Source organism: Scyliorhinus canicula, chromosome 17, assembly GCF_902713615.1.
Source record: "Scyliorhinus canicula chromosome 17, sScyCan1.1, whole genome shotgun sequence".
Classification (NCBI taxonomy): domain Eukaryota; kingdom Metazoa; phylum Chordata; class Chondrichthyes; order Carcharhiniformes; family Scyliorhinidae; genus Scyliorhinus; species Scyliorhinus canicula.
Genome location: NC_052162.1, coordinates 120,397,957 through 120,425,101, shown reverse-complemented (window position 1 = coordinate 120,425,101; position 27,145 = coordinate 120,397,957). Strand labels below are relative to the sequence as shown.

General features: G+C 45.0%; 1 protein-coding gene across 1 annotated transcript; it reads right to left on the bottom strand.

Moving 5' to 3' along the window:
• Positions 1–598: 598 nt before the first annotated feature.
• LOC119951788 (zinc finger protein 229-like) lies at positions 599–26,953 on the bottom strand. Its single transcript, XM_038775139.1, has 2 exons — positions 25,915–26,953; positions 599–2,136 (listed from the first exon to the last, which is right to left on the bottom strand). Exons 1-2 carry the CDS (start codon positions 26,371–26,373, stop codon positions 1,237–1,239), a joined length of 1,359 nt encoding a protein of 452 aa, XP_038631067.1. The 5' UTR covers positions 26,374–26,953; the 3' UTR covers positions 599–1,236.
• Positions 26,954–27,145: the final 192 nt, after the last annotated feature.

Below are 27,145 nucleotides of genomic sequence, written 5' to 3'. Positions count from 1 at the left end.
CTGGAAGTCCAGAATATTGAAAGGTGATCACCAATGTATCCACTATCTCTCCAGTCACCTCTTTCAACTCTCTGGGATGTAGAGCATCAGCTTTTGGGGATTTATTGACTTCCAATCCTGTTAATTTCTCCAGCACTGCTTTTTCACTCAGACTAATTCCTTTCAGTTCCTCGTGATCACGAACTCCTCGGTTCTCCAGTGTTTTTGGGACAATTTCTGTCTCTTCCTCCGTGAAGACAGACACACATTGTTTAGTTTCTCTGCCATTTCCTCATTCCCCATTATAAACTCTCCTGTCTCTGTCTGGAATGGACCCACATTGGCCTTTGCTATTCTATTCCTTTCTCTTTATCAGTTTCTTGCTCCTTCTTTGCTGAATTTGAAAACAGGTTCCCAATCCTCAGGCTCACTATTATTTCAGCAGGGCAGCACGGTGGCACAGTATTAAGCACTGCTACCTCGCGGCACCGAGGTCCCAGGTTCCATCCCGGCTCTGGGTCACTGTCTGTGTGGAGTTTGCACATTCTCCCCGTCTCTGCGTGGGTTTCACCCCCACAATCCAAAGATGTGCAGGGTAAGTGGATTGACCATGCTAAATTGCCCCTCAATTGGAATAAGATGAATTGGGCACTCTAAATTTATAATTAAAAAAAGGTTACTACTATTGTGGCCACCTGATGAGCCTCTTTCTTTGATCTAATGGAATCTTTAACTTTTCTTGGAAGCTACCATTTCATCACTTTTCCCATTGGATTTTTGTTTCTTAATAGAATCTATATTTTATGTAAATATGTGACAAAAATTAAATGCTAGCGCTTGCTTGTCTAACATCATAACTTTTATTGGCAGTAACCAATCTGCCACATACAACTTGACCCTCATGCCTCAACAGTTTCCTTCTGTGAGAAACATCCATATCAATTAAGGAAAGAAACCATATCACCACCTTAGCCCATCTTCATGGCAATGTGGCACGCATCAGGGTACTTCCAAACAGAAATGCAAACTAAATATCTTTTCACTTCCAAACACTCTCTCACTCTGTGAACCTCGTGAAATTTGAAACCAAATATTTTTAACAAGGCTCAAAGAGCATCAGCCCACTGAAGGCAAAGTTGTGGGAACGGTCAGTCCAGCAGTCCACCCTCCCTATCGACCACCTGACAAAGTGAATGAAATGCAATGCTGCATTGAATTGAAAGCAGAAACAATCACAGCAGAATCCAACCCCTGTAATCACTTGTGAACTTGTTGGTGTCTCAGCAGGTTGGATGAATCACAAAATCCTTTCCCACACTTGGAGCAGGTGAACGGCCTCTCCCCAGTGTGAATTCGCCGGTGTGTCTGCAGGCTGGACAATTGAGTGAATCCCTTCCCACACTGAGGGCAGGTGAAAGGCCTCTCCCCAGTGTGAACTCGCTGATGTGTCTGCAGGTTGGATGAATCACTGAATCCTTTCCCACACTGCGAGCAGGTAAATGGCTTCTCCCCAGTGTGAACTGGCTGATGTGTCTGCAGGGTGGCAAAATGACTGAATCCCTTCCCACACTGAGAGCAGATGAACGGCCTTTCCCCAGTGTGAACTCGCTGGTGTGTCTGCAGGTGGTCTAACTGAGTGAATCTCTTTTCACACTGAGAGCAGGTGAACGGCTTCTCCCCAGTGTGAACTCGCTGGTGTGTCCGCAAGTGGGAGGAATTACTGAATCCCTTCTCACACTGAGAGCAGATGAACGGCCTCTCCCCAGTGTGAACTCGCTGGTGTGTCCGCAGGTTGGATAATTGAGTGAATCCCATCCCACACTGAGGGCAGGTGAAAGGCCTCTCCCCAGTGTGAATTCGCCGGTGTGTCTGCAGGCTGGACAATTGAGTGAATCCCTTCCCACACTGAGGGCAGGTGAACGGTCTTTCCCCAGTGTGAACTCGCTGGTGTGTCCTCAGGTGGGATAACTGAATGAATCCCTTATCACAATGAGAGCAGGTGAATGGTCTCTCCCCAGTGTGAACGCGCTGGTGTGTCCGCAGATCAGCTAACTGAGTGAATCCCTTCCCACACTGAGAGCAGGTGAATGGCGTCTGCCCAGTGTGAACTCGCTGGTGTCTCCGCAGGTGGGATAATTGAGTGAATGTCGTTTCACACTGAGAGCAGCTGAACGGCCTCTCCCCAGTGTGACTGCGCCAATGAATCTCCAGCACAGACGGGCATCTGAATCCCTTTCCACAGTCCCCACATTTCCAGGGTTTCTCCATGGTGCCAGTGTCCTTGTGTCTTTACGATCAGTTAAAGCCTCGTCCACACACAGGACACATGTACAGTCTCTCCCGGCTGTGAATAGTCCAATGATTTTTCAGGCTGTGGAACTGGTTAAAGCTCTTTCCACAGTCAGTGCTCTGGAACACTCTCACACGGGTGTCCATATGTCTTTGTGCTTTTCCAGTCACACTGATGGTTAAAATTTTTTGAAGCTGACAGATCGGGCAAACATTGCTCCTTTTTAATTCAAAGTCTGACCATATTAAGTTGCCAAATATTTCAGTGACTGTCGGATTGAGACGTGACATTTGAGATTTCTGTCTCTACTTCGTCATCATCTAATATCCTGAAAAAAGAATTGACAAAATACATCACTGTCAGTACAGGGTAGAAATTCAGATAATTCTAGTTTCTCTGGAATATTCTTTTCTCTCTTATTTGTGAAAAGCAGGAAATCTCCATCCCACGCACTCTCCCTCCATCCTCACTCTGCTGTATCTAATATTCACCCTCCCAATTCTGCTCAAGGTGCTGATTCAGGCAGATTGACATATCATAGAATCATAGGCATTACAGTGCAGAAGGAGGCCATTTGGCCCATCGATTCTGCACCAGCCCTTGGAAAGAGCACCCTACTCAAGCTCTCACCTCCACCCGATCCCCATAGCCCCACCTAACATTTTTGAACACCAAGGGCAATTTAGTATGGCCAATCCAGCTAACCTGCACATCTTCGGACTGTGGGGGGAAACCGGAGCACTCGGAGGAAACCCATGCACACTCGGGGAGAATGTGCAGACTCCGCACAGACAGTGACCCAAACCTTAAACGACCCTGGAGCTGTGAAACAACAGTGCTAACCACTGTGCTACCGTGTTCACTGCTTTCTATCCCGGACTCAGAGATCATAACAAATAGATGGAGTCAGCCATTCAGCCCATCGAGCCTGCTTATCCATTCAATAAGATCATTGATCGATCTACCTCTGTACCATTTTCCACAATTTACCCCATATCCCTTAACATTTTGAGTATCTAGAAATCTATCAATCTCTGTCTTCAAAATACTTGATCACCGAGGTTTCTCAGTTCTCTGGGGTAGAGATTTCCAAAGCTTCACCACATCCTCGAGTGAAGAAATCCCTCCTCCTCTCAGCTTTCTCTCCATTTTCCTATTGATTCCCCATAACCCTCGACTCCCTCTCAATCAGAAATCTGGCCAACTCAACAGTGAATATATTCAGTGACTCCCAGACTCCACTGGTCCCTGTGGAAGAGAAACCCAGAGACTAACAACCCTCTGAGAGAAGAACAAAGAACAAAGAAAAGTTACAGCACAGGAACAGTCCCTTCGGCCCTCCAAGCCTGCGCCAATCCAGATCCTCAATTTAAAACTGTCGCCTATTTTCTAAAGAACAAAGAAGAGATGACTGGAAATATATAACGTAGCCACAGTACAATATTACACAACTTCAAATAATAATAAATGTACTTTATTACTGAACCATCAATAATATATCTAATCTGTACCATGTAACAACACTGGGCTTTTCTCTGATATTAATTTGCTGTCCCCTCAAATGTCAGCTTCTCCGGGGAAGATTTTTCCTTCACTTCCTCTGTGACATCACAATGGGGCACTGCCTGAATTAGCCAATAGGAATTATTATATTCGGCGCTGTCGTCACCCCGTGACCATCCTGCGAACACCCCATTGACATCCATAGTGTTCGCTCAGAATCAGAGGCGTCCCTCTGCAAATTTTGAACTTCAGCTATCTCTGGCATGCCCGTCGTCCGTAATGCAGGTACCTGGTTTAGAGCCTGATTAGCCCCACTGGGAACAATTAAAGAGGTTGATGAAGCTGCAGTTTTAGCAGCTGAATCAGCACGGGCATTTCCTAATTGAACAGAAGTGTCACCCTTTGTGTGCGCAACGCATTTAATAACTGCCAATTGACGGGGAAGCTGAATAGCATCGAGGAGATTTTTAACCCAAAGTGCATTTTGAATGGGAGTTCCCACAGAGGTGAGAAAACCTCGCTGTTGCCAGAGGCGGCCGAAATCATGGGTCACGCCAAAGGCATACCTAGAATCAGTGTAAACATTAGTACTTTTGTCTGTGGCCTAAATACATGCTTGAGTAAGGGCGAATAGCTCGGCTTTTTGTGCAGAGACAGGGGTCTGGAAGGCTGCTGCTTCCTGCACGTCAGTGTCGGTTACCACGGCATATCCCGACTGTGGGACGCCAAATGGGGAGATGGAAGAACTGCCATCAACATAAAAAATTAGATCTGGATTATCAATAGGCCTGTCTGTTAAATCCGGGCGAGGTGTGGAAAGGAAGTGATTCCGAAGCAAACAATCGTGTGGTGGGTCTTCAAGGTTATCGGGGGGCTGTTCGAGGAACACAGCAGGATTTAAGGTTGAACAATAATGAAAAGAGAGATAGGGGTTTTGCTATAGTGAAACCTCATAGCGGCTCAATCGCGCTTGAGTCAGATGCTGGGTTTGCTGAGACGTTAGGAGAGCCACGATAGAGTGTGAAGTATGCACTTGTACTGGTTGGTAAAGGGTTAGATTAGAGGCTGCCTGGACTAACAAATGGACAGCAGTAATAATTTGGGTGAAAAGGTCTGTCATACATAGGTCGTCCTCGTGCTGGGGCGATAGCCAGGGCATTTTTCAGAGTAATAAAAGATCGCTTTGCTGAATCAGGTAGTTCAAACTTAAGAGGAGCATTTTGAGAGGAGTACGGAGTTAATTCTTTAGTATGCACAGTAACATTCGGAATCCATTGTCTGCAAAAGTTCACTAATCCTAAAAAGGCTCGCACCTGCTTGGGCGATGTAGGAAATGGGGTCTACAGTTTTGGAGTAATGCGTTCTTGAGTAAGGGAGCGATCAGTAGCACTAATTAGGACATCCAAAAATTTGACTTGTCGTTGGCCTTTATGAACTTTAGCGGGCGGGATAACATATCCCCATGAATGGAGACTGATGAGCAGCTAAAAGGTGTCACCTTGTTAGCGATGAAATCAGGGCTGGCAAGGAGTAAGTCATCAACATATTGAATGATGGTGGAGCCACCAGGAGGTACTAATGTCGCTAACTGGGAGTGACCAAACGCCATTCGGATGGTCTTCCTATCTTAGGAACTGGAAGAATCGGGGTATTACAGGGCGATTGGCATGGTATCAAAATTCCCTGTTGAAGGAACGATTGAATCATGACCGAGACTCCTTCTTCAGCCTCGGGCCACAAAGGATACTGTGAAATAGAGGGTAAGGGCATATCAGGTTTGATTCTAATAACAACGGGAGGGACATTAGTGAGACCAACTTCGTGTTTGGAGGCTGCCCATAAATCTGCGGGTAGTTCAGGAGTCGTAGATTGGGTTGAATGATGATGGTGCAGTGTGCCAATGTGGACAAATGGGTGTTTAAAATATTCTAAAGTGCCTGCGGGTAGGGTTTGACTATCATTAAGGAAAGGATCAGCTTGTCCTCGTAGTGCAGCTGCCAGAAATCCCAAGGACTTGGCACTGTAGCCTTCATTGACAGAAAGGGTCACGTGGGGTGACACAAGTCTCGATTCATGCCATAGGCTGTGGGGTAAATCAACAAGAAAGGCAGACCCTTCTTTTGTCTTGGTAAATGCTCTCCAAATCGGGCGAGCATACTGTATGATCGTAGCAAAGAGTGACATGTGGATTGGGAATATCTAAGGGAGGTGAAAAGTGTGAGGGAGCAAAATCAATCGACCACCACTGTGGAGTAGTGAATAGGGGAAAGTTTCGAAGCTGGGCCTGCGGGATAGGTGATATGGTAATGCCGTTATCAAGGCTTGGGTCACTATATTCTCTCATCTGGACTCAATCGGGTGTTTTAAACAGTGGTACTCAGGGTTAACGTTAGCTGCCAGCATAGAACAGAGAGCAATCAGGCGCAGGCTCAGAAGTTATTAAATCTTGCAGCTGGTGACCTCGTATTTGAGACAGTTCTATAAACATTCCATTATCAATGCACTGTATTACCGCTCCGAATTTGCAGTGTCTGTCTGCCTAATAAGGTCACGTGTCGTTAGTTGTTGTACATCCTGACTGGGAGAAGGCCACGAGTGGGACATATTTCAGTCAATTTTCAATATTTGCTATTTAACCAGTTTTTTGGAAAGAGACATTACTGGATGTTTATTATTTCTTTTTATTTCAAATGAACTGAACCACCGCTGAGTCTATCTGGACAGCCTGAAACGATCTGAAGTTATTTTAGACAAGAATCCATTGTTAAGTTCCTAACCGTAATCTTGTATTGACTTTGCTCCCCTTTTTTCATTTTGGGAGATTTGTCATCCTCAGATATTCCTGAACAAAAACTAATGGAGTGTTTTAGCCCCTTTCTGATCAAGGTGGATAGCCTAACTTGGTTCTTTTCCCATATGAAAAATGAAATGAAAAATGCGCATTCCGTTTTCAAGACCTGTCAATTCTATACCCAATTTTAATTCTTTATCCTGCCAGCTGGCTAACAAGGAAGCATCCTTCAATTTTGGACAATATTCCCTCCATAGAGCAACTAACTTTTTAGCAGTTGACCCCCTATTATTTTCCCAAATCACTTGTTGAGTTTCTATCACTGTTGATAGGTCTTTAGTTCCCCCCAGTATTGTTCACACAGCGTTTGCAGTGCGCTGCCATTTTCAAAAGTTGTATCTAAAGTTTTACCCATTGCACCCTTTATCTGATGCCAGATGGTCCTTCCGATTACAATTTTAACAATTGATTAAGGAAATTACGTGTATGATGTTTTATGTCAGGGTCCGCACGCTTTTTGCCCTGTTTATGTGTTATTAAGCAGAGTTATCCGCATCTGCAGGAGATTATAATTTAAATCATGGAGTAATCGTGCTCCGTACAAACCAATTAACAGCTCGAAGGTGACACCGTAAAGATTCTATGCCACCTGCCTTACAAAGTTAACGGGAACCTTTTATCGCGAAGGTTTCAGGTAATAACAAGGACCATGTTGGCATCGATATCTCTTTACCTCTTTCAAATCATCACAGCTTGAAACATAATTTTTAAAGTCAAAGTCTGAAAAATGAAATATGAATTCTTTCCCTCTCTCTCTTATCTATCTCTCTCCCTCTCTACATAACTCTGTCTGTCTTTGGAACTCTTGTTGCTCTTTCTCTTTATCTGCCTACCTCTCCATCTCTGCCTCTCCCTGACTCGCTCTCTTTCGCTCTCTCTAACAGTTCCTGTCTCTTGTCGCTGGCTCTCTCTCTCTCCTTCAATCTCTTCCTCTGTCTCTCTTTCTCTCTCTTGGATTCAGCCATTGTCCTTGCGGACAAATTTTGAACAAAAATTTTTCATTCTCTTTCGAAAACTTTATCTGTGTTATTCCATTTAAGTCAATTTGCACTGATTAATCTTAGAGGTATTAGCTGTTCTCTGAGATGTATTTCTTTTGTCAATTCAGAAAAGACCAACTGTCTGCTGAAATGGTTAATGTTTCCTGCAGAATCTAAGGGGTAGAGAACTTGGCGTGATGCCATTTACGTCTTTTCACGCAATCTAAAAACTTATTCACATTTCAATTACTCTTATTTGTAAAGTTACTTTCTTTTAAACTGATATAGTGTGAACTGAACAACTTTGGAACATTTTGGGAAGCTTGGGAACATTTGCAAGAGGAAATATGAATGTTTTGCCATTAGTTTAAAAACAATTCGAATATGCATATTGTTGTCCTTTAGAAGAACCACTTGTTATCATAATAAGGCCAGTACAACATTCCAAGCAGTAGTCAGTTAACATCATCTGATGTACTAAATTTCATTCAAAAACAATGTTAAAATCCAGTCATTATTGCCAGCATGCTTCTAAATTGGTAACTCATTAACTTCACTTCTATAATTTCCTTATTGTGGACCTTTTAATCAATACCTTTTAGTCAATTATCATGTTTTCCGTAGAGAAGGGTTGTTCGATATTTACGGCTTGCGTCTGTGACCGAGTGCGTGTTGCTAAGGGGGATACGTTAGCAGGAGTTTCATTGGTAATGGGATCAGAAGTGGGAGTCAGGACTTGGGAAAGTGGAATTGTAAAATCGGGGAGCGCAAAATGAGGGTGGGGTCCAGGGTTCAAATTCTCCTCGTCTTCCGTATCGCTTGAATATGGGAATATCGGCATGCCAGAGCAACTGGGACGATCCTCCTTTCCTATAATCTGATTGGCCAGTCCTACTTTTCTGCCGGCAGGAGATTTGTTATTGCTGAATTGCTTTTTATCATTTTGACTGTTTTCTATCCCAAAGTTCAGATTACGATTTTAAAGTCTCCCAATTTTTCAATTTACCGTTCACACACTCATTAATATCTCTTTTGCAGGCGTTATCTCTTCAACTCATTGTGATTGTTCGTTGCGTTAAGTGGACTGTTTCTTTCCACTGTAAAATTAAACAATTTGAAACCGGCATTTTTTTTTTTCCAGATTGCTTTTTTTTCCTGCATCAATGCTATTGTCAAAGTTCCAAGATCCCTGTGTAACCTAGTGGCCAGATATCGTTACCTAATTTATTGTTTAAAGCAGCGCTGCAGCCAATCTTCGAATATTACGTTCTTGAGACGAGGTTTCTAAACACATGAAAAATAGAGGGGAGTTGCCGCTAGTTTTGTCTAAAGTTTGTCGCATAATGTCAGTAAAATGTGCCCCAGGCAAAAAAAACGCTCAAACAAAATTTCTGGTACCAAATCAAATTGGAGGGTCCCCGACCCCAAAAAATTACTGACAGGGTCCCTGACCCGAAAAAAATATTGACAGGGTCCCTGACCCCAAAACTTATTGACAGGGTCCCTGACCCCAAAACTTAATCAAAGGGTCCCGGACCCAAATTTATTGACAGCCTGTATAAATCTGATGCGGATGAAAAACGAAATCAACAAGGTCCCTGACCTGCTGCTAATTACACAAAAAAATGTACTCACAGTCAAATTTAGATTCGAGAACCGTCACCTGTTTAGTTACTTCCGTCAGGGATGAGGGGTCGCAGCACAGATCCGAGAGAGAGAGAGACCAAGGTCAATCTTACCTTGTGCCGGCGTCTGTCTCTTTACTCCGGTCATGGCTTTGATCACTTTTTCTCAGTCCCTCATGGAAGCTCACTTCAGGATATTGGATTTTTTCTCGCAGCGCCAAATGTTGTATTTTATATTTTCCCCGCGTCTTGACTGTGATAGAGAACTTCAAACAGCATTCATTAGATAAGCAAAACTGAACTTTATTCACTAATTAGAACTGCTAGCAGAAAATGGCTGATACTTGGAGTCGGAAGGCAGTCAATTACAAACTGCGGAGTCCGTCCCAAGTCTGCGATAGTACAGAAAAGAAGGCGATTCTTATACATTATAGGATCAAGATAACATGAATACAGCTTGGTCAGGAATTTGATTGAAAGTAAAACATAAGTAATAATCGTTACAATGGCGTCACCTTGCTGACCTCCAGGGGACTTGAGTTTCATATTATTATCTTGTCTTTGTTTTAAGAAAGGGAAGAAGTTGTTTAGGAACAGGAAGAGATAGTTGTTCAGCTTGTTATGTATTAAGACTACTTCTAGCTCCAAGCCTTATCTAGACTCTCAGAGTCACCCGGTTCCCATAGACAGGCTGTCTCGGTGTATTCTGTGCCTTAGGTTATATGACATCAGTTTAAATTCACTTGTACCAAGAAGACTTGACTAGTTTTCCCATCATGCCATTATTTGCTTCACACAATACCACAACTGTGTGTTATATGACACAGATTAGATTATTACTGATGGTTATGAAATAAAATACATTCATTATTCTTGTTTTGGACTGTAGTACAGTAGCTACGTTATATATTTCCAATCAGATTTATAACAGAAGAGGAGTCCATTGGGCCTTTTGAGTTGATGCTGACTGTCTGTTGGGCAATTCTGTCAGTCTCGAATGGGTCCCATTCTGTAACCCTGCAGCACTCATCCAATTTCATTATTATCTCTGCTTGACTCCCCTCATAGGCAGCAAGTTCAAGGACATGATCAGTCACAACCCCCTGTATCTTAACCAACCGGAACAATCCTAAACATTAAAACATTTTCAGTCCAGTAATACAGACACATATCTGTCTGGCAGCCTGCATGAAGATTTTCAGGTACCTGTCCAGGACAGGAAGCAGTGAGCAGGGATCTGTCAATCAGCCTGAATCAACACCTTCAGGTGAATTGGGAGGGTGAATATTAGATACAGCAGAGTGAGAATGGAGGGAGAGTGTGTGGGATGGAGATTTACACCTTTTGGGGAATGAGAGAGGAAAAAATGTTCCAGAGAAACTACAATTGTCTGTTCTGAATTTCTATCCTATACTGACGGTGATGGCATTTTGTAAACTCCTTTTACAGGATATTAGAAGAGGAAGGTTTACAGACAGAAATCTCAAAACGAAACATTGCATCAACATCTGACAGAGTAATTCGATTCATTGGGTTCTGAATATCATTGGCCTGTCAATCTAGAATAACAAACGTTTGTCTGTTCTGTCGGCTTCAAGAGATTTTAAACATCAGTGTGACTGGAAAAGCACCGAGACACACACACACCCGAGTGAGAGTGTTCCAGAGCACTGACTGTGGAAAGAGCTTCAACCAGATACACAACCTGAAAAAACATCACACCATTCACAGCGGGGAGAGAAAGTTCCTGTATCCTGTGTGAGACTTTAACTGATTGTCCGACTTGGAGAGACACAAGGACACCAGCAACATGGAGAAACGGTGGAAATGTGGGGACTGTGGAAAGGGATTTAGGTTCCCATCTGTGCTTGAAACCCATCGACACAGTCACACCGGGGAGAGGCCGTTCACCTGCTCTGTGTGTGGGAAGGGTTTCACTCAGTTGTTTAACCTGCGGAGACACAGTGTCACTCACACCAATGAGAGACCCTTTAAATGCTCTGACTGTGGGAGTGGCTTCAAAAGCTCTCGAGAACTGATCTCTCACCAGCGAGTTCACACTGGGGAGAGGCCGTTCACCTGCTCTGACTGTGGGAAGGGATTCTCTCGGTTATCCAGCCTGCAGACACACCAGCGAGTTCACACTGGGGAGAAGCCGTTCGCCTGCTCTCAATGTGGGAAGGAATTCAGTCATCCATCCCACCTACGGAGCCACCAACGAGTTCACTCTGGGGAGAGGCCTTTCATCTGCTCTCAATGTGGGAAGGGATTTTGTGTTTCATCGCACCTGCTGAGACATCAACAAGTTCACAAGTGAACAAGGGGTTGGATTCTGTTGTTAATATTTCTGCTCTTAATTACAGCCAGGACTGCATTGTGTTCATTCTGTCAGTTGGTCAATGGGGATGGTGGGAGGGTTTCCTTCTGCTGGACTGGCCGGTCTCACGACTTTGCCTCCTGTGGGCTGATGCTCTTTGGGCCTTGTTGTGAATACCTGGTTCCAAGTTTCACGAGGACCAGAGACTGAAAGGGTATTTGGATGTTGGAAGTTATTTTGTTCCCATTCCTGATTGGAAACCTCCAAAGCAGCCACATTGCCATGAAGATGGGCTATGGTGGTTACATGATTCTTTTGTTTAATTTATCTGGGTGTTTCTCAAAGAAGGCAACTGTCAAGGTATGAGGGACAAGTTGTGACACATTGGGAACTTATAGTAAAAAGTGTGACAATAGATAGACAATTGCTGGCATTTAAAATATTATTACATATTTACATCAAATATAAATTCCTTTTAGAAATAAAAATCCACAGGAAATGTGATGGAAACGTGGCAAGCAAAGTTTAAGATTCACATTAGTTCAAAGGAAGAGGTTCAGAAAGTGGGTAAGAGTGTAGTAACCTGAGGATTGGGAACTTCTTTAGAATTCAGCAAAGGCGGACCAAGAAACTGATGATGAGGAATTAGAATATAGCTCGTCAATCATTCACTGTGAAAGACAGTTCTGGGGTTAAAGCCTGCAGATTGGGAAAAGAAAAGAACGGAAACCTCTGGAATGAATAATCACTTTGGACTGGTTCTGAGAGAATTAAGTTTCAACTTCCAGGGTAGAGTAGAGAATAATTGTGGAGTGATTTTAGATTGTGTAAAAGGGAAAAGTTATATTTTATACTTTGTAGGGTTCCTTCAAAAATAGTGGTTAGTTAACGCTGATTCTATTTTGTTTGTTGCAGCAAAAGTCATAAAGACTTCTTGTCATGTGATCCTTTAATTTGTTGACTGGGAATTTGAATTTTAAATATTATAGATATAGAACAGTACAGCACAGAACAGGCCTTTCGGCCCTCGATGTTGTGCCGAGCAATGATCACCCTACTCAAGTCAACGTATCCACCCTATACCAGTAACCCAACAACCCCCCCCCCCCCCCCATTAACCTTATTTTTTAGGACACTAAGGGCAATTTAGCATAGCCAATCCACCTAACCCGCACATCTTTCGACTGTGGGAGGAAACCGGAGCACCCGGAGGAAACCCACGCACACACGGGGAGGACGTGCAGACTCCGCACAGACAGTGACCCAGCTGGGAATCGAACCTGGGACCCTGGAGCTGTGACGCATTTATGCTAACCACCATGCTACCATGCTGCCCTTCGTTACTGATCTTTACAGAGATCGTAATCCACAAGTTTTGACTTCCCATTTGAGCCTCCGGCACCTTTCTGTCTCTATTGCTCGTGTCAATGACAGGCAGGCAATGGAGCGGAGGGCTGAATTTAGCTGGGACCTGCGCTCCAGTTGGGAAATTGCCACGGGTGTGACACTAATAAAGAGACAGGAAGGTGCTGAAGGACTGACTGGAAAATGGATCCCCAACCAATCAGGGTTCGGCGGTGGGGTAACTGGGGCTGATGGGGACGTGACCCCCAGGTTCAGTGCTCCTGTGTCCAATGTGGGAGTCACAGGAGCAGGGTACGGGAAGCTGAAGAGAAACATTTGGGTCTAGAACATTGTGAACATGTTTTTATTCTGGTTATTCTTTTACTCTGGTTGTCTTTGATCCTCAAGTCATTTTCTGATTTTTTTTAACCCATGTTCTGTTTCATTAATAAACTTGTTTCATTAAAAATATTTGTTTTTTTTGTCTTTTTCTGATTAAATTCATTCACTTTGGGGAAAGTGGGTGAGAGGGGTTGGCAGGCTCTTTAACAGAGACTGAGCCCCTCCAAGGTAATTAGTAAAGGAGCCAGAGGGGTGGAGATTTGATTTTTATTTTGACACACAATGTTTCAAAATGAGATTCCGGGATGAACTAATTTGATCCAGGCTCTTTGAGGAAGTAACACGGAATGTCAATAAAGGGGAACCTGGAGATGTGGTTTATCTAGATTTCCAGAAGGTATTTTCCAAGGGGCCACATCAAAGGTCACTGCACAAAATAGGAGCTCATGGTGGTGGGGGGGGGTGGGGGGGGGGGGGGTTTAACATATCAGCATGGATAGAGGATTGGTTAGCTAACAGGAAGCAGAGAGGGGGTATAAATGGGTAATTTCTGGGTTGGTGAGATGTGACAAGTGGAGTGACACAGGGATCAGTGCTGGGCCTTCAACTATTTACAATCTATTAATGAGTTGGGTGATGGGATTGAATGTATGGCGGCTAAGTTTTCTGATGATCCAAAGAGAGTTCAGAAAGTAATTTGTGAAGTGGACATAAGGAGTCTGCAAAGGACGTTAAGCGAATGGACAAAAACTTGACAGATGGAGGATAACGTGGGAAAATGTGAATTGTCCACTTTGGCAGGAAGGATTAAATAAAACAATATCATTTAAATGGTGAGACATTGCAGAACGATGAGGTACAGAAGGATCTGGGTGTCATTGTACAAGAATCACAATAAGTTAGTTTATAGGTACAGCCAGCGGCTCGATCGAGTCCTTAAACAGTTTAATCAGGCTTTATCGAGTGAGTTGAAATCACTTGGGAAGCACAATGGAATATTATGTGTATGGCAAAGGGACTGGAATATAAAAGTCGGGATGTTTTGCTGCAGTTGTACAGGGCCTTGGTGAGACCATATTTAGAGCACTGTGTACAGTTTGGGTCTCCTTATTTCAGAAATGGGATAATTGCATTAGAAGCGGTTCAGAGGAGGTTGACTCCCCGGATTCCTGGAATGATGGGGTTATCCTCTGAGGAAAGGTTTGACAGGTTGGGCCTGTATCCATTGCAGTTTAGAAGAATGAGAGAGGATCTCGTGTGTTTCAATCAGATCATGAGTGGAACTGACAGAGAGATTGCTGAGAGAATGTTTCCCCTTGTAGGAGAGACTAGAATTAGGGGACACAGCTTAAAGATTAGAGGTGTCCCATTTAAGACACGGATGAGAATATTATTTTACTCCTGAGGGCCGTGGGTCTGTGAATCTCTCTTTCTCCAGAGAGTGCTGGAGGCAGGATCAGTGAATATGTTTTCAGATTGAATTTGATAGATTCTCGATTGACGAGGGAGTGAAAGATTCTCGATTGACGAGGGAGTGAAAGGGTGGAGGAAGGAAAGTGGAGTTAAGACCACAATCAGATCAGCCCTGATCTTATTGAATGGTGGAGTGGGCTTGAGGGGCCGAATGGCCTGTTCCTGTGTCTGAGCAGTAATATCAAAGTGCAGCAGCATTCCCATTACACTCTGGGTAGAAGCACCATCTCCAGGTAAATGCTCCCTGCTCTGCCCCAGATGCCATGGTCCCAGTCAGTGGAATATGTAAAACCTCAACAAATCTCTGTGCTCAGGGAATCCCTTCTTATACTTTATTACATCACAAAGTCTATAGAGACTGATTTAACCCAATCATTGCTGAGCTAACATTTGAACAGACCAATTACAAAGCCTGTCATTGTACCATCTGTACCCACCCAAACCACGTCAAACTCTCAGGGAGACAGCATTCCCATGCCAAGCAGTGAAAACATGGTGGCCTTGACACCCAGGTGTTATCTAGGATTCCAGGCTGTTTTCTCTGTCCTCTGGGAGCTGTTTATCTCCCTGTTCCCACACAGCAAGTCGTCTGTTCTCAGCTCTGGCTCGATTTCTGCTGGAGTTTGGTCCCTTTTACACCTTTCAGATCAATAAAACATTTGGTCAGTGAAGACCCAAACCACAATTTCTCATCCTGTCACCTGTCAGCCATCCTTACCCAGAGCGTAATCACAACAGGAATAAAAACAGGAGAAATGTAACAATCAAATTCAAAATAAATCCACAGCCAGTCATAGAATTTAATTTAATGTTCACTCATTAGCAACAAAACCCAAAGTAGGGAGCCCCCCAGGAATCTTATTGTCCAACCTGGAGGGAGAGAACTATCTCTCCAACCCCTCACTCAGTTATTTTTCCGTTCTGTTCTGGCTCCACCTGGGACAACATGTACTTGATATTTTCTTCTCCTGAAGGAGCGCAGTGAGTTCCAAGTTCCTGGCACATTAGGACAGATGCTTCAAGCAACATATCAAACATGGATGTAAAAGATTCTCTCTTTACCTCTATCCAACTTGTGGACAGTTCTTACTCAGTATTATTTCTCCCAAGCCCTTCATTGTCCCATTATTGCTTTAATTTCACTCCCACTTTGCCCATGTCCAGTGTGTTTAATTCTATCCTGATTGTTTTAAAGTCAGTTTCTCTCTGGAGTGTGTGTCAATGTCTTGATGATGTCACAATGGTGTCTCAATCCCCTGGCCACATTAACCATTTCATCTCCTGCTGTGTCTCCAGTAGCTGTGTGTGTTTGGGGCCCGGTCTTCAGTCCATTTCACCGTGAACTTCCACGTATAAATTGCAGAACATGTAATAATCCCCATCCGCACACTCCCTCCAGTGTCCGTACAGCATGCTACACATCCGTGACTCTCAGATCATCTCATCACAAGATCCAAGGGTGTGTTGGTCCCGAGATCTTTGCTTATTTCCCTGTTACGGTGTTGATATTTCCAGTCAGGTCTGGGGCTTTCAATTGTGATTTGCTTGAAAAAAAAAGTTAATCATCAAAGGATAGAAATATTGGCAAGAGAAAGTGAACAACGCATTCATCTCATCTACACTTTCCTGACTTTCGCTAGAATGTAGGTGGAAACCAAATTGATATATTCCAGTTAATTACAACAAAGGTGAGTTATTCCAATTCCTTTATTGTCTAGGATTTATTTTTCCAATAATCTTTAAAACAGAAATTAAACACTCCCAACTGATCCCAGCTATTAACATACTCAGCAGCTGGCCGATTAGCTCAGTTGATTAGAGCATGGTGTTAATAACGCCAAGGTCGTGGGTTTGATCCCCATACGGGCTATTCTTTCCTTTATGGGCGGCACGGTTATAATAATAATCTTTATTGTCACAAGTAGGCTTTCATTAACACTGCAATGAAGTTACTGTGAAAAGCCCCTAGTCGCCACATTCCAGTGCCTGTTCAGGTACACTGAGGGAGAATTCAGAATGTCCAATTCACCTAACAGTACGATTTTCGGGACTTGTGGGTGGAAACCGGAGCACCCGGAGGAAACCCACGCAGACACAGGGAGAACGTGCTGACTCCACACAGACAGTGACCCAAGCCGGAATCGAACCTGGGACCCTGGCGCTGTGAAGTAACAATGCTACCCATTGTGCTGCCGTGCTGCCCCACAGTGGTTCCGAATCCAGAGGTGGTGATCTTCGGTATGTCGAAAGACCCGGGAGCCCAGGAGATGAGAGAAGCCGACGGCCTGGCCTTTACCTCCCTGGTGGCCCAGAGATGGATCTTACTCGGTTGGAGGGACTCGGAGCCCCCGAAGCCGGGGGTGTGGGTTAGCAACATGGCAGGGTTTCTCAGACTCGAAAAAATGTAATTTGCCTCGTGTGGTATGTTGCAGGGGTTTGCTCGGAGGTGGCAGCCGTTCATTGACTTTTTTGAGAAAAACTAAGCTTTTCGCAGGGGGTGGGGTGGGCAGGTAAGGGGAGGCATGGGAGAGACGAGTAGGGATTGGAGAACCAATGGAGGGGCAGGCACAGCATGAAATCTTATGACACTAGGCTAAAGTCCAACAGGTTTGTTTTGAATCACTAGCTTTCAGAGCGCAGCTCCTTCCTCGGGTGAATGAAGTGGTGGGTTCCAGAAACCCATATTTGGACAAAGTCAATGATGCAGGACGATACTTTGAATGTGAGTGTTTGCAGGTAATTAAGTCTTTCCAGGTCCAAACAGAGCAACTGGAGAGAGGAATAATCACAGATTCACACAGATTCAGATGTGAATTGTCTCAAACCAGGACAGTTGGTAGGATTTTGCAAGCCCAGGCCAGACGGTTGGGGGTGAATGTAATGAGAATTTCAGAGGTGGCGATCTTTGGAGTGTCGGAAGAGCCGGGAGTCCAGAGGGCAAGAGATGCTGACGTTTTGGCCTTTGCCTCCCTGGTAGCTGTCATAATATACATCCATGTATATAATGGAGTGCAGACAGGCAGTGATTGACACACAGGATGACCAGTAAACACACAGAACAGAGCAGCCAATCACCAGACAGAACACTACCACTATAAAGCCAGAGGGCACTAGGTTTCCCGCGCTCTCTGGACCCAGCCTCTGGGACAGTCAGAGCTCGTGAGCGTTAGCCAGTGCAAACACCATGCGGTAGCTAGTAAGTCTGGTCAGGCTAGTACTAGGTCTCCAGTTCAGTCAGCATAGTGTTAACCCACAGTTAAACATGTATAGTAGTTAAGGCGTTAAATAAAATCGTGTTGCATCTTATCCAGTGTTGGAGGTCTGTCTCTCGCTACACTGCATCAAGTGCAGTCCACGTCGACCCAGCCTGCCTAACACATCAGTAGCCAGAGACTGATTCTGTTAATGTGGAGAGACTCGAAGTCCCCAAAACTAGAGACCTGGGTTAGTGACATGGCTGGGTTTCTCAGTGTCGGGAAAATAAAGTTCACCCTGAGAGGGTTAATGTCAGTGTTCATCCGGAGGTGGCAGCCGTTCGTCGACTTTCTCAGAGAAAATTAAAATGCCAGTAGAGGCACAAATCTAGAAGGGGGGGGGGGGGTTTGGGGTTGGCTATTGTTTCATTGTTGGGGGTGCGAAGATCAGCATGGGGATGGAAATGTTTCATGTATCGTGTTTATGTCGCTGTTATCGTCAGGATTATAAAAACTACAAATACTCTAATAAAATGTTTTTTTTTAAATGAATCCAAGGTCCCGGTTGAGGCCGTATTCGCGTGTGCGGAACTCGGCTATAAGTTTTTGTTCGACGATTCTGCGTTGTCACGCGTCCTGAAGGCCGCCTTGGAGAAAGTTTACCAGGCAGGAATGTTCACTTCCAGTCCGGGAACACCTCAGCAGTCAAGGGCATTCAGCCTCTGATCTCTGGGTAAGCGTTTTCCAGCCTTTAAGTGAACATGAACCTTTGCAGATTTGGATGGTGTTTCTTCCAATTTAATCCAATTCTTGACTTCCTTATTTAACCACGGATGATGCATTCTTCTCAAAAAGCTTTTCCTCACTGGGATAAATCTTTGCTGAGAGTTATTGAGAGTCAGCCACTGCAACACTGGTGTTCTAACTTTTAACCCAGTTTCCCAGTTCACCTGAGCCAGCTCTCCCTTCAGAACCTTCGAGATACTTTGATTTACGTTTGAAACACTGGCCTTAGACCGATGCTTGTCACTTTCAAACTGAATGTGCAATTCATGATCATTATGATCATTGTTACGTAAAGGCTCCATCACCATTAGGATATTGATTAATCCTGTCTTGTTTCACATTACCAGGTCTAGGATGACCAGCTCCCTGGTTGGTTCAAGAATGTAGGCTCACAGAAATGTTTTTTTAATTGTTCATGGGATGTGGGCATCACTGGCTGAGCCTGCATCTGTTTCCCAATCCTGAGGCCATTTAAGAGTCAATCACATGGGTGCCACAGCGACACAGTGGTTAGCTCTGCTGCCTCACGGCGCTGAGGACCCGGGTTTTGATCATGGCCTGGGTCACTGTCCATGTGCAATTTGCATATTCTCCCTGTATCTGCGTGGGTCTCACCCCCACAACACAAAGATGTGCAGAGTAGGTGGATTGGCCGTGCTAAATTGCCCCTTAATTGGGAAAAAAAGAATTGGGCACTTTAAATTTAAAAAAGAGTCAACCACATTGCCGTGGATCCGGACTCACATGGAGGCCAGACCAGGTAAGGATGACAGATTTCCTTCCCTAACGGACATTAGTGAACCAGATAGGTTTTTACAACAATCAACAATGGCGTCATAGTTATCTTTAGACGTTTAATTCCAGCTTTTTTTATTGAATTCAAATGTTACCATCCACCACGGTGGTATTCAGACCCGGGTCTCCAGAGCATGACTCTAGTCTCTCGAATGCGAGTCCAGCGACAATACCACTATGTCACTACTTTCCCAGAAAGACTCTGTGAACCCATTTTCCAGATAAGTTTTGCGAATCAGATTCTCCCATGTATGTCCAAAGACGTGCAGGGTAGGTCAATTGGCCATGCTAAATTGCCCATAGTGTCCAAAAAAGGTCAGGTTGGGTTACGGGGTTAGGGTGGAGGTGTATGGATAGGGTGGAGGTGTGGGCATAGGTAGGGTGCTCTTTCTAAGGGCTGGTGCAGACTCAATGGGACAAATGGCCTTCTTCTGCACTGTAAATTCTATGATTCTATGTAGATTAACACCACCCTTGAAAGAAACGTACGACAATCATCAGGCCTCATGTATTACTTCCTATACACTCTACCTACAGTGTACCCACTCTTAGAAGGGCCATTAAGTATTCCCACAAGAGACCTCACATGTTTAATATTTCTTATCATGACCCAAACTGAATCCACATCCTGATCTTTCAAGCTAAGGTGATCTCTCAGTACTGAACTAACGCCACCCTTAATAGGGGCTGGTTTAGGACAGTAGGCTACACAGCTGGTTTGTAATGCAGAACAAGGCCAGCAGCGCGGGTTCAATTCCCGTACCAGCCTCCCCGAACAGGTGCCAGAATGTGGCGACTCGGGACTTTTCACAGTAACTTCATTGAAGCCTACTCATGACAATAAGCGATTAGCATTAATAGCAGCGATATGGGTGGCACGCACTGTTGTTCGATTCCTGGCTTGGGTCACTGTCTGTGCGGAGTCTGCACGTTCTCCCCATGTCTGCATGGGTTTCCTCCGGGTGCTCTGGTTTCCTCCCACAAATCCTGAAAGATGTACTTATTAGGTGACTTGGACATTCTGAATTCTCCCTCAGTGTTCCTGAACAGGCGACAAGGGGATTTTCACAGTAACTTTATTGCAGTGTTAATTTGAGCCTACTTGCAAAACTAATAAAGATTATTATTACAATCCTGTCACCTTTTCTCAGCTTCCTGCCATTCCGATTTGTCAACAGCTTTTCAACATTTAGATGTCAGCCTTCGTCACCTTTTGACTAAGTTGCTGTAATGTCTATCAGGACATTAACCTTTATCAGTGCTGACGATTCACCCTTTTGTTTCAAATGCTGCATGTATTTTCGACCCATTTTCAGGGGTTCCATAATCCAATAGGATTTGATGAGAAACCTCTTTACCCAGTGAGTGGTGAGAATGTGGAACTCATTCCCACAGTGAGTGGTTGAGGTGAACAGCATGAATACATTGAAGGGGAAGCTAGATACAGACATGAGGGAGAAAGGAATAGAAGGAGATGATGATCATCCAGCAGAGGGCAGCAGAGCAGAGCTACTGATCAGCTGTTCTGTGGAAATTTGCATACGTGCAGTGCGGTCAGCCTAAGTTGAAGGTGGTTTGTGGAGAGGCTGTTGGCAAGTGACAGTTAAACCCGAAACACTTTGTGAGTGTTTCCCACCCTACCTCCTCCTCTAACCAACCCCCCCACCCCACGGTGGTTGGGAAGCGGGAGCAGGGGCCTGTCGTAAAGGTGAGTGAGTGCCTTTAAATTTGCTTACCTTTCAGCGGGAGCAGGGTTTGAGGTAATATCAGGTAAGCTCTTACTTTCTTTTTCTTTTTCTTGTTTTTTTTTAAATCTAGAGGTGATGTCAGGGAAGGCAGTACAATGCTCCTCCTGCAGAATGTTTGAGGTGAGGGACGCCGTCAGTGTCCCTGCTGATTTCATCTGTGGGAAGTGCACCCAACTCCAGCTCCTCAAAAACCGTGTTAGGGACCTGGAGCTTGAGCTGGATGAACTTCGGATCATTCGGGAGGCAGAGGGGGTCATAGATAGGAGCTTCAGGGAAGTAGTTACACCAAAGACTGGAGATAGATGGGTAACTGTAAGAGGGACTGGGAAGAAGCAGTCAGTGCAGGGACCCCCTGTGGTCATTCCCCTGAGTAACAAGTATACCGTTTTGGATACTTGTGGGGGGGACGACTTACCACAGGTAAGCCATGGGGTACGGGCCTCTGGCACGGAGTCTGTCCCTGTTGCTCAGAAGGGAAGGGGGGAAAGGAGTAGAACATTAGTAATTGGTGACTCAATAGTCAGGGGCACAGATAGGAGATTTTGTGGGAGCGAGAGAGACTCACGTTTGGTATGTTGCCTCCCAGGTGCAAGGGTACGTGATGTCTCGGATCGTGTTTTCCGGGTCCTTAAGGGGGAGGGGGAGCAGCCCCAAGTCGTAGTCCACATTGGCACTAACGACATAGGTAGGAAAGGGGACAAGGATGTCAGGCAGGCCTTTAGGGAGCTAGGATGGAAGCTCAGAGCGAGAACAAACAGAGTTGTTATCTCTGGGTTGTTGCCCGTGCCACGTGATAGTGAGATGAGGAATAGGGAGAGAGAGAAATTAAACACGTGGCTACAGGGATGGTGCAGGCGGGAGGGATTCAGATTTCTGGATAACTGGGGCTCTTTCTGGGGAAGGCGGGACCTCTATAGACAGGATGGTCTACATCTGAACCTGAGGGGCACCAATATCTTGGGGGGGAGATTTGTTAGTGCTCTTTGGGGGGGTTTAAACTAATTCAGCAGGGGCATGGGAACCTGGATTGTAGTTTTGGGGTACGGGAGATTGAGAGTATAGAGGTCAGGAGCACAGATTTGACTTCGCAGGAGGGAGCCAGTGTTCAGGTAGGTGGTTTGAAGTGTGTCTACTTCAATGCCAGGAGTATACGAAATAAGGTAGGGGAACTGGCAGCATGGGTTGGTACCTGGGACTTCGATGTTGTGGCCATTTCAGAGACATGGATAGAGCAGGGACAGGAATGGTTGTTGCAGGTTCCGGGGTTTAGGTGTTTTAGTAAGCTCAGAGAAGGGGGCAAAAGAGGGGGAGGTGTGGCGCTGCTAGTCAAGGACAGTATTACGGTGGCGGAAAGGATGCTAGATGGGGACTCTTCTTCTGAGGTAGTATGGGCTGAGGTTAGAAACAGGAAAGGAGAGGTCACCCTGTTGGGAGTTTTCTATAGGCCACCTAATAGTTCTAGGGATGTAGAGGAAAGGATGGCGAAGATGATTCTGGAAAAGAGCGAAAGTGACAGGGTAGTTGTTATGGGAGACTTTAACTTTCCAAATATTGACTGGAAAAGATATAGTTCGAGTACATTAGATGGGTCATTCTTTGTACAATGTGTGCAGGAGGGTTTCCTGACACAATATGTTGACAGGCCAACAAGAGGCGAGGCCACATTGGATTTGGTTTTGGGTAATGAACCAGGCCAGGTGTTAGATCTGGAGGTAGGTGAACACTTTGGAAACAGTGACCACAATTCGGTGACCTTTACGTTAGTGATGGAAAGGGATAAGTATACCCCGCAGGGCAAGAGTTATAGCTGGGGGAAGGGCAATTATGATGCCATTAGACATGACTTAGGATGTGTTGGTTGGGGAAGTAGGCTGCAAGGGTTGGGCACACTGGATATGTGGAGCTTGTTCAAGGAACAGCTATTGCATGTTCTTGATAAGTACGTACCAGTCAGGCAGGGAGGAAGGGGTCGAGCGAGGGAACCGTGGTTTACCAAAGAAGTGGAATCTCTTGTTAAGAGGAAGAAGGAGGCCTATGTGAAGATGAGGCATGAAGTTTCAGTTGGGGCGCTTGATAGTTACAAGGAAGCGAGGAAGGATCTAAAGAGAGAGCTGAGACGAGCAAGGAGGGGACATGAGAAGTCTTTGGCAGGTAGGATCAAGGAAAACCCAAAAGCTTTCTATAGGTATGTCAGGAATAAAAGAATGATTAGGGTAAGAGTAGGGCCAGTCAAGGACAGTGGTGGGAAGTTGTGTGTGGAGGCTGAGGAGATAAGCGAGATACTAAATGAATACTTTTCGTCAGTATTCACTCAAGAAAAAGATAATATTGTGGAGGAGAATGCTGAGACCCAGGCTATTAGAATAGATGGCATTGAGGTGCGTAGGGAAGAAGTGTTGGCAATTCTGGACAAGGTGAAAATAGATAAGTCCCCGGGGCCGGATGGGATTTATCCTAGGATTCTCTGGGAAGCCAGGGAAGAGATTGCTGAGCCTTTGGCTTTGATTTTTAGGTCATCATTGGCTACAGGAATAGTGCCAGAGGACTGGAGGATAGCAAATGTGGTCCCTTTGTTCAAGAAGGGGAGTAGAGATAACCCCGGTAACTATAGGCCGGTGAGCCTAACGTCTGTGGTGGGTAAAGTCTTGGAGAGGATTATAAAATATACGATTTATAATCATCTAGATAGGAATAATATGATTAGGGACAGTCAGCATGGTTTTGTGAAGGGTAGGTCATGCCTCACAAACCTTATCGAGTTCTTTGAGAAGGTGACTGAACAGGTAGACGACGGTAGAGCAGTTGATGTGGTGTATATGGATTTCAGTAAAGCGTTTGATAAGGTTCCCCACGGTCGGCTATTGCAGAAAATACGGAGGCTGGGGATTGAGGGTGATTTAGAGATGTGGATCAGAAATTGGCTAGTTGAAAGAAGACAGAGAGTGGTAGTTGATGGGAAATGTTCAGAATGGAGTTCAGTTACGAGTGGCGTACCACAAGGATCTGTTCTGGGGCCGTTGCTGTTTGTCATTTTTATAAATGACCTAGAGGAGGGCGCAGAAGGATGGGTGAGTAAATTTGCAGACGACACTAAAGTCGGTGGAGTTGTAGACAGTGCGGAAGGATGTTGCAGGTTACAGAGGGACATAGATAAGCTGCAGAGCTGGGCTGAGAGGTGGCAAATGGAGTTTAATGTGGAGAAGTGTGAGGTGATTCACTTTGGAAAGAATAACAGAAATGCGGACTATTTGGCTAATGGTAAAATTCTTGGTAGTGTGGATGAGCAGAGGGATCTCGGTGTCCATGTACATAGATCCCTGAAAGTTGCCACCCAGGTTGATAGGGTTGTGAAGAAGGCCTATGGTGTGTTGGCCTTTATTGGTAGAGGGATTGAGTTCCGGAGCCATGAGGTCATGTTGCAGTTGTACAAAACTCTAGTACGGCCGCATTTGGAGTATTGCGTACAGTTCTGGTCGCCTCATTATAGGAAGGATGTGGAAGCTTTGGAACGGGTGCAGAGGAGATTTACCAGGATGTTGCCTGGTATGGAGGGAAAATCTTATGAGGAAAGGCTGATGGACTTGAGGTTGTTTTCGTTAGAGAGAAGAAGGTTAAGAGGTGACTTAATAGAGGCATACAAAATGATCAGAGGGTTAGATAGGGTGGACAGCGAGAGCCTTCTCCCGCGGATGGAGGTGGCTAGCACGAGGGGACATAGCCTTAAATTGAGGGGTAATAGATATAGGACAGAGGTCAGAGGTGGGTTTTTTACGCAAAGAGTGGTGAGGCCGTGGAATGCCCTACCTGCAACAGTAGTGAAAACGCCAACATTGAGGGCATTTAAAAATTTATTGGATAAGCATATGGATGATAAGGGCATAGTGTAGGTTAGATGGCCTTTAGATTTTTTCCATGTCGTGCAACATCGAGGGCCGAAGGGCCTGTACTGCGCTGTATCGTTCTATGTTCTATGTTCTATGATGGGGGAGATGGAAAGGGGTGGGCTTTGGCTCATGTGGAGCATTAATACTGACAGAGACCAATTGAGCCGACTGACCTGGCCCTGTGCTGTAGACTCAATGGAACAGAGACAAATGTATTTATTTTAGATCTACCTGTAGTGGTGGGAACAACACTATTTATTATCCAGGATAAAATAAATGTCCTTCATCAGCTTCTGTGGATCATTTCAGTGGAAATGTGCTCTCCCAGGCTCAAAGAGCATCAGCCTACAGGAAGCAAAGTCATGAGACCGGCCAGTCCAGCAGAAAGAAACCCTGCGACCCTCCCACTGCACCAAGTGTCAGAATGAACATAGTTCAGTACTAGATGTGATTAACAGCAGCAATAACAACAGAATCCACCCCTGTCATCACTCGTGAATGTGCTGGTGTCTCTGCAGGTTACATAACAGAGTGAATCTCTTCCCACACATGGAGCAGGGGAACGGTCTCTCACCGGTGTGAACTCGCTGGTGTCTCATCATAGTTGTTGAATGATTGAAACGCTTTCCACACATGGAGCAGATGAATGGTCTCTCCTCAGTGTGAACTCGTCGGTGTGTCAGCAGATTGGATGAATCACTGAATCCCCTCCCACACTGAGAGCAGGTGAATGGCTTTTCCCCACTGTGAACGCGCTGATGTGTCAGCAAGTGGAATAACCGAGAGAATGCTTTCCCACAAACAGTGCAAGTGAATGACCTCTCCCCGGTGTGAACTCGCTGATGTGTCAGCATGTGAGATGAATTACTGAATCCCTTTCCACACACAGAGCAAGTGAACGGCCTTTCCCCAGTGTGAACCCGTTGGTGTTCCAGTAGGTGGGATGACTGAATGAATCTCTTCCCACACTCAGAGCAGATGAACGGTCTCTCCCCAGTGTGGACTCGCTGGTGTCTCTGCAGGGTGGATATGTCACTGAATCCCTTTCCACACTCCGAGCAAGTGAACGGCTTCTCCCCAGTGTGAACACGCTGGTGTGTCAGCAGGTGGGATAACTGACGAAATCCCTTCCCACATTGAGAGCAGTTGAATGGCCTCTCCCCAGTGTGACTGCGTTGATGGATTTCCAGCTTTGACGGGAAATTGAATCCCTTCCCACAGTCTCCACATTTCCAAGGTTTCTCCATGGTGCAGATGTCCATGCCTCTCCAAATTTGATGATCGGTTTAAGCCTTCTCCACACACACAAGACTGGTACAGTCGCTTCCCACTGTGAATGGTGCAATGTTTTTCAGACTGTTTAAAGTTCTTTTCACAGTTTGTGTTCTGCAACACTCTCACTCGGGTGTGTGTGTGTGTCTCGGTGCTTTTCCAGTCACACTGATGTTTAAAATCTTTGAAGCTGACAGATCAGACAAACATTTCTCCTTCCAGATTCAAAGGCCGATAATTCAGGTCCCAAGGAATCGAGTGACTCTGACAGATCCCAGACGTGACATTTGCGATTTCTTTCAAAGGTGGATAATATTCACCATGCAAAAATTGCGTGACTGTCAGATCTTGATGTGACATCTGGTTTGAGATTTCAGTCTGAAATTCTCCCTTACCAGTATCCTGTAAAATGGATTTACAAAAGTCATCACTGTCAGTACAGAAAAGAAACTGAGAAAAATGTTAGTTTCTATGGAACAATTTTCCTCTCTCATTCCCCAAAGCTGTAAGTCTCCATCCCACACACTCTCTCTCCATTCTCACTCTGCTGTCTCTAATATTAATCCTCCCAATTCTCCTGAAGGTGCTGATTGACAGATCCATGCTCACTGCTTCCTTTCATGGACACAGAGCTGAAAATCTTCTTGCAGGCTGCCAGACATATGTCTATATTACTGGACTAAAAATATACAGACTGGATTCACCTATTTTCCCTTCAGTTGCTGCAAGTCACCAATATCCTCCCAGAATGAGAAAAGAAAT

Excerpts from the sequence above, each read along its gene's own strand:
- LOC119951788 (XM_038775139.1), bottom strand. The coding sequence starts at position 26,373 with ATGGACATCTGCACCATGGAGAAACCTTGGAAATGTGGAGACTGTGGG. Across the intron at positions 2,137-25,914 it reads AGAGGTCATTCACTTGCACT|TGTGAAACGACATTCACTCA; the intron begins GTTTGTGGGAAA and ends AGCTGCTCTCAG.